At 61.1% G+C, this 6571-nt stretch overlaps 1 protein-coding gene across 1 annotated transcript in view; it reads right to left on the minus strand.

Annotated features, from left to right (window-relative positions):
* Positions 1 to 1528: 1528 nt before the first annotated feature.
* The window catches only part of HOMER2 (homer scaffold protein 2), a 72388-nt gene continuing 67345 nt past the window's right edge, over positions 1529 to 6571 (minus strand). The window contains exons 7-10 of the mRNA XM_081831891.1: positions 6425 to 6565; positions 4356 to 4466; positions 3700 to 3780; positions 1529 to 2364 (exon numbers count right to left, since the gene is read on the minus strand). Of these exons, the coding sequence (XP_081688017.1) occupies positions 2176 to 2364; positions 3700 to 3780; positions 4356 to 4466; positions 6425 to 6565 (522 nt within the window). The 3' untranslated portion in view covers positions 1529 to 2175. The remainder of the gene's footprint in view (positions 2365 to 3699; positions 3781 to 4355; positions 4467 to 6424; positions 6566 to 6571) is intronic.

Raw genomic sequence — 6571 nt, forward strand, 5'->3', positions numbered from 1 at the left:
AAGATCTTCAGAGAAAAGCGGAAGGAAGTGAAAGGCCAGTGCTTTCCTACGGCTGTGGTGCTTTCCCCGCTGAACCCATCCTCCCTTAGAGGCGCCCCTGCTGCTCTTGGCTCCTGGGCTGCAACACCCGAGGCCACACCGCGGATCCTACCCCCCGCCCCCGGCAAGGTGCTGGCCAAACCCCGCAGGGACGGGAGAGCAGGGATCACGGGTCCTGGCCACAGAGGGACACGGCAGCCCACCAGTCACGACACCACCTCTGCAATGTTCCCCACCGCCCCAGCTGCAGAACGCACAAAAGGCTTTGGCAACACTCTCTTCCTATGCATATGCTGCCTGAGCATGCTGCAGTCAGTCAAGACGGCTCCTTCCAGATCCGTAAGTCACCCAACACACAGGGGCGGCAGGCATCAGAAGACCCAAGCGGAGGTTTTGGAATCCCAGTGGGCACTGCTCCCAGGCAGCCCCAGGCCCCGCCTGCGGACAGGTGGTCTCACCTGGCCTGAGAAGAACCCCCTTGAGCCACTGCTGGGCCACGGGGCTGAATCGTGGCCAGCCCAGCTCTCTGGTCTCCCGATTGCCCTGAGAGCTATCTGGGGGGGTTCTGGGGAAAGGGCGGGCCAACAGCACCCTATCTCAAGTCACCAAGAGGGCTGACCATGCTTTCCACTTTGTCTGCCACGAGCCCAGTATGCTCAAGCAGAGCTGCCCCCCTCAGCCTGCAGGACCCCCCGCCCCCCCGAGGTGCCTTGGTGCTCCAGACGACTGGCCTTCCCTCCCTCATCCCAATAAGAGCTCTCTGCTCAGAGACATGGTCCCAAAAGCAGGATTCATCCCAGGGCCCGGGTCACATCTGTGTGTGTCCCACCTGCCTCCTCAGGCTGTTTTATTATTCATCCAAATTCCCCAGGGAGAAATTCTAGAAACTCTTTCTAGAAGGAGATGTTCTCTTGGTGGTTCCCAAAGCAGGCAAGGGGGGTAAGGAGGCACCAAAGCCTCCCCACCACCCCGAAAGGCATTTAGAAATGCCCGTAGCCAGGGATTCAAACCATCTTGCCACATGCAGGGCGCCCAGACCTTCCCTGGCCCGGCTGAGAAACTCAGTGAGAGAGGAGAGCTTTATGGCTCTGGTCCTTTCCTTAGCAGGCACGGAGAGAGGGTGGAGGTGCTAAGGCCATGGCTCAGCCAGTTTGAGTGGACTCTCCTCGTGGGCCTGTGTGATTTCTTTCTTAGTTGTCCAGTCCCAACACAGGGTCCTCTCCTAGATCCCCACCCTAAAGAAGAAGGGGGGTCCCAGTTCAAAGGCACTCAGGGGCCGAGCGCTGTGGATGGGCCACGAGCGGCCTCAGACCAGCTCCTGCTGCCTCCAGCACCAGCCCTGCCCCGGGGCCCCCGGAGCCCACCCAGAGCTTGACCACACACAAGTCAGTCGAATTCCTGTCCAGCACAGCAAGATGACGGGCCGTCCAACAGGGTCCGATGGACTCTGCTGGGGGGGTTGATTAAAACACTAAGTGATGTTTGTAAGTTGAATTGAACAAAGATTTATTAAGCACCTACTTCGTGCCAGGCACTGTGCCAGGCGCCCTCGCTGCGCTCTGCCCCCACAGCACGCAATCTGCTCAGAAATGAAAGCCCGGGAAAGGGACGTTGTGGCAACCCTACAAACTGGAGGTGTGGGGAGGCGGGCGGAGCGGATGCAGGCCACCCCCGTGCACCCACCAGAGACCTGGTCTCTTTCTCTGGACCAGTCTCACTCAGACCGCTTGAAAGCATCTTGGTTCTGACAGCGAGGGAAGCTGTCCCCCCGGCCCCGGGACCCCCACGCCGGTGCCCGGCGGGCGCTCGAATACTCCGACCGCTCTTCCGAAAAAGGAGGTGTAAAGGGTTGTTCGTATTTGGATTAGAAAACGCTTTGTTCGGTTGGTGTGGTTGCAACAGCCCTTGAGAAAGATACAAACATCCCTGCCCTGACTGCGTAAACGCGTAAGGGGGACCTGGCGCGGGGTTCCTGAGTCAGCGGCGTCCCGGGGTCCGCAGCCTGGCCGGGCCGGGGAGGCGAGGGTGGACGGCGCCCCCGGGGCGCAAACGCGCGAGACCGCACCCACGCCGAGGGGAGCGACGCCGACGGGAGGCCGCCCCCACTCCGCCCCCCCCCCCCGCCCCGCGCGGCCCCTAGTTGTCAGCCGCCAGCTTGGAGAGGCCGCGGCGGAAGTCGTGCAGGTCGTCAATCTTGCCGTCCAGCACCTCGAGGAAGCTCTTCACCTCCACCTTCAGGTGACGCTGACGGTACTTACTGTCCTCAACGTCCGTCTTGAGGGAACGCACCTTGTCCTCCAGGTTCTGATTGTCTCTCTCTGCCGCCTGAAGCAAGACAAGCGGGAGGAGGGCCTGGAGCAGAGCCCAGGGGGCCCGTCCGCCGAGACCCGCAACAGCCCAGCTGTCCCCTCTCCCCGGCCTGCGAAGCCCCCAGCACGCAAGTCCCCGCAAGTCCGCGACCGGGGGCGTCAGCGCAGAATGGGGGGCGTGCCGGGGTGCCCCGCTCTCCCGCCTGTTCCCAGGCCGAGGTGCTAACAGGCAGAGTGCATGACCCACCTCGGGCCTGATTAAAGGACGGCCCTAGGGGCGCCTGGGTGGCTCAGTTGGTTAAGCGACTGCCTTGGGCTCAGGTCATGATCCTGGAGTCCCTGGATCGAGTCCCGCATCGGGCTCCCTGCTCGGCGGGGAGTCTGCTTCTCCCTCTGACCCTCCCCCCTCTCAGGCTCTCTCTCTTTCTCTCTCTCTCAAATAAATAAATAAAATCTTTAAAAAAAATAAATAAATAAAGGATGGCCCTACACGGAATGCAGAGCTCGGGTCCTGCCTGGGGGAGCCGGAGGCAAGTGGGCCCTTTCACAAAGCGCCCGGCAGAGAAAGTCTGCAGGCCCAGCACAAGGGATCTTCGGCCCTGGTCCCAGGAGGGTCTGCAGAGGCCACATGTGAGTTCCATTCCGGGAGAGAGAAATGGGACAAACGGGGCAGTGACTTATTTCCCCGGTTCCACGGAGAGGCCGAGGCCTCCCTGGCTTCAGTGAGGCAGGAGGGGCTCCGGGATCAGGTGGTGTGGCCAGGGAGCCGGTCGAGCTCCTCCTAAGCGCAGGGTGGCTGTGAGTCCGTAAACGAGGGGCAGGCCTGTTCTCCCCACATCCAGTGAGCACCTGACTTTCTGGGTATACGGGAACCAGTGACTAACAGTGGGGTCGCATACCTGAATAGAGCACTCCTGAAGTAGGGGGAGGTGAAAGAGGCTGTGATCAGGAATCTGAGGCCAGTGAGGGGGCGCTGCCCAAGGTCGTGTTCAAGGTCACTGGCTGGGGAGTGGCAAGGTGGCCTCACTCCGGGTCTTACGCTCTCCGCCCCGCCCTTGGGCCAGCTCCTCACCGCCCTAAGGCTCTGTGGAGAGCTCTGTGGGCGGGACACAGCCCCTGCGCTACGGCTACGCACGGGACACCTTGGCAGAGGTGGAGACAGCAGAAACACTGCTGAGTCCAGCCGGCGGCAGAGACGGCAACTGGCATGCAGGTGGTGCCGGCTTCTCATGACGAGAACGTCACTCTGCTTCCCCAGGGGAGCTGGGAGAGGGGGCGCCCCAGAGAAACGCGTCGCACCCCGCATTCCTTCTGGTCGGAGCCAAGACGGATGCGCCCCCTCCACCCTTACCTCTAACTTCTCAGAGACGTATTCACACTCTGACACGAGCTGAGGTATGATTTCACTTTGTTTGCGGAGGTCTTTCAACTCCTAAGGGGACAGAAGTTTGAAAAAGGATGGGAAAGGCAGGTAAAACGCCTCCTTGAAAGCCCACGATCTGTGTGCACATTAGCGGAAGCAGCTCCTGACGTCCTCGATAATAACAAAGACGGTGGAGTTAATACTCAGCACACAGGCAATCTTGTTACGTGCATTATCGTAGCCGGACGTCCGCACACCGCCACAAAGAGTGGATTCTTAGCATCCCCATCTTCTAGATAGGGAAACGGAGGCTGGGAGGTTTGGCGCCTTGCCCACGGTCTCCAGCATCTGTGCGCTTAGTGGTCCTGCCCCCCGCCCCCCAAAAAAACAAACGCCCGCGCGGCGGGGGCTCTCGCTGCGTTAGCCAGACAGCACAGCTCTGCCTCTGACGGCGGCTCACCTATAAACGTTCCCAACTGTTTCCTCAACACGCGGCTCCCCCTCGGGCCCGAGCCTCGGTGAAGCTCTCGGCTGGCCCCCGGGGCTGACGTCCAGGCAGCTGCCCCCCAGGGCCGGTCACGTCCCCCCACCCCCAACACCTGCCGTGTCCTGGGTGCACAGCGCCCACAGGCGCCTCTACTCACCGTCTCCTTCTCCCGCAGTTCCGACTCCAGCTCCTCGATTCTCCTCTTGAGCTGCGTGTTCCTCTCCTTCTCTCTGGTTATCTCGCCGCACTGCTCCTCCAGCTCGTCAATCTGTAACAAACACCGCAGGCTGGAGCAGGGAGGCTCGTTTACTTGGGTCACGGAGCAAAAGATCACCGCGGCCGTTGAGGCTGTCTTACGATGAACCGTGTACGAACCCACTTACACGCTGTTCCTGTGCTTGCCAACAGACCCCGTGTGGCTCCCCACAGGGCTGTCCGCCCTGCCCTGCGTGCCTGAGACGCCCTGCCTAATGCCGGCAGGGCCACGGGAGTCACGAAACCCGGCCACAGGACCCGCCGGGCGTCCGGTTTGCTCTCACCGCCCCGGGCCAGGAACGGCAGGTTTGCTTTAAAGGATTCGTCCCGAGTAGGGGCCAGATGTCCCACGAATCTATCTGCTTCTCCCCATAATGATTTTTTACACCATTTGATTGTGTCCTGAATTATTCTATTTCATCTCAAAGGTTTAAGACAGCAGGGAAGAGAATCAATTAACGCTGTGGGACAGTGGCCCCCAAATGAGATGCAATGACATTTCAAACATTTTAAACCAGGGTGACCTTTCCTTACTGACGCACACCGGAAGGGCCTGGCCTGTGAGCGAGCCTCCTCTGGGAGAACTGAGAGGGGCAGACTGGACCGGCAAGTCTCCAGAGCGCATTCTTCTCCCCTTCCCTGGCCTGACCCCTCAGACGGGGTTCGAAGGCCTCACAGCCTTGGCCTGGCCGTCCGACGCCGAGTGCTTCCCCGCGGCCAGAGAGCATGATGGAAGGCAGCCAACGGTAACACAAAGCACCACGCTGATGGGGTCCCACAAGCAGGCGGCAGCCCTCGAGGGGAAGGGCGCCGGGCAGTCAGGATGACGACACTTTCAGAGGCGGCTGCACGCCAGCCCCCGCAGTCTGAACCCCCAGCCCCAGGAGCCACCGGGGACTCCACCAACTTCCACCTGGTGCCCTAGAAATCAAGTTCCCAGTGCTTCCCGTCGAGGGAGCAAACTCTAAGGGGTGACCTTCCTCTCCTCCCCCCGTTACACTCGCGCGAAGGGCGAGAGCCAGCTCTCTGCTTGGGAAGAGAAGAATGGGCAATCAGGGCCGCGGGCAGACAGACCGGCCAGGCCCGGGAGGGAACGCACGCAGTCCAGCACCTGGCCTGGTGCCCTCACGGTCAGCATTGAGGCACTGACATGAAAAAATGACACGAGGCAGTTTTATGTGCCATCTGTAGCAAAGTGAGATGGGCAAGCAGGGAAGCGGCCTCTGGTGGCTCCATTCAGGCCGGTGGGCAGGTTACAAACGGGGGGGCAGGGGGGTGAAGACCCGTCTCAGGGTGATGTGTCCCCCTGAAATCCCACACTTACATGGCAGCCGCTGTCCACGGCCTGCCCGATAAATGGGCTGAGCATCAAAACACGGCCACACGGAGACCCCTGGGGTCTCAACTGGGGATTTTCTGGCCGCCCCACAACTACCTCATCGACTCAGCCCCACCACGAAGAGCGTGAGCGACTAATTACAGGGAAGGCTGCAGACGATCGGAGGCATGCTCGGATCACTCAGCTCACACTTCAGGCGCCATATTCCTTTGCCCACTTCCCAGTCCACATTCTTAGTCACAGTGATCTGCACGGAAGTAGGGTTGCTGAGTGAACGCTCCTTGCAGTTTCCCGAATCTATTTTCTTCGTTCACCCTCTGGATCCCTTTTCTCTACCGAAGATCAACGCACCGCAGAACATGCCAAGGGAGGGCCGTCCCCAGCTAGCATCAGAGGGACAAGGCTGGAGTCTCCCGTGGGTTCGTCTTCACCTTTGCAACAGCAGCAGTGAAACCTGGCTCACTCCCTCGTGTTCCTCCTCGGGAAAGCGGGGGGATGGGGGGGGTTCCAAGGGGAGCGACAGCGAGTCTTCCTGCCGCCACAGCGGGGGCGGGGGGGGGGCGGCGAGTGAGGGCGGCGGGGAGGGAGAAGCGGAACGGGGACCCCCATCCCCGGGGCGCCCCGGCACCCACCTTGTTCCGGAGCCGGTCGTTCTCGTCGCGGCAGATGGAGAACTGCTGCTTCCACTGCTCCACGCTGGCGGCCGACTCCTGCAGCGCTGTGGTCAGCCGGGCGTTGCTCTCCCGCAGGGTCTGCAGCTCCATCTCCCATTTCTTCAC

Source organism: Leptonychotes weddellii, chromosome 9, assembly GCF_054177405.1.
Source record: "Leptonychotes weddellii isolate Sample4059 chromosome 9, ASM5417740v2, whole genome shotgun sequence".
Classification (NCBI taxonomy): Eukaryota; Metazoa; Chordata; class Mammalia; order Carnivora; family Phocidae; genus Leptonychotes; species Leptonychotes weddellii.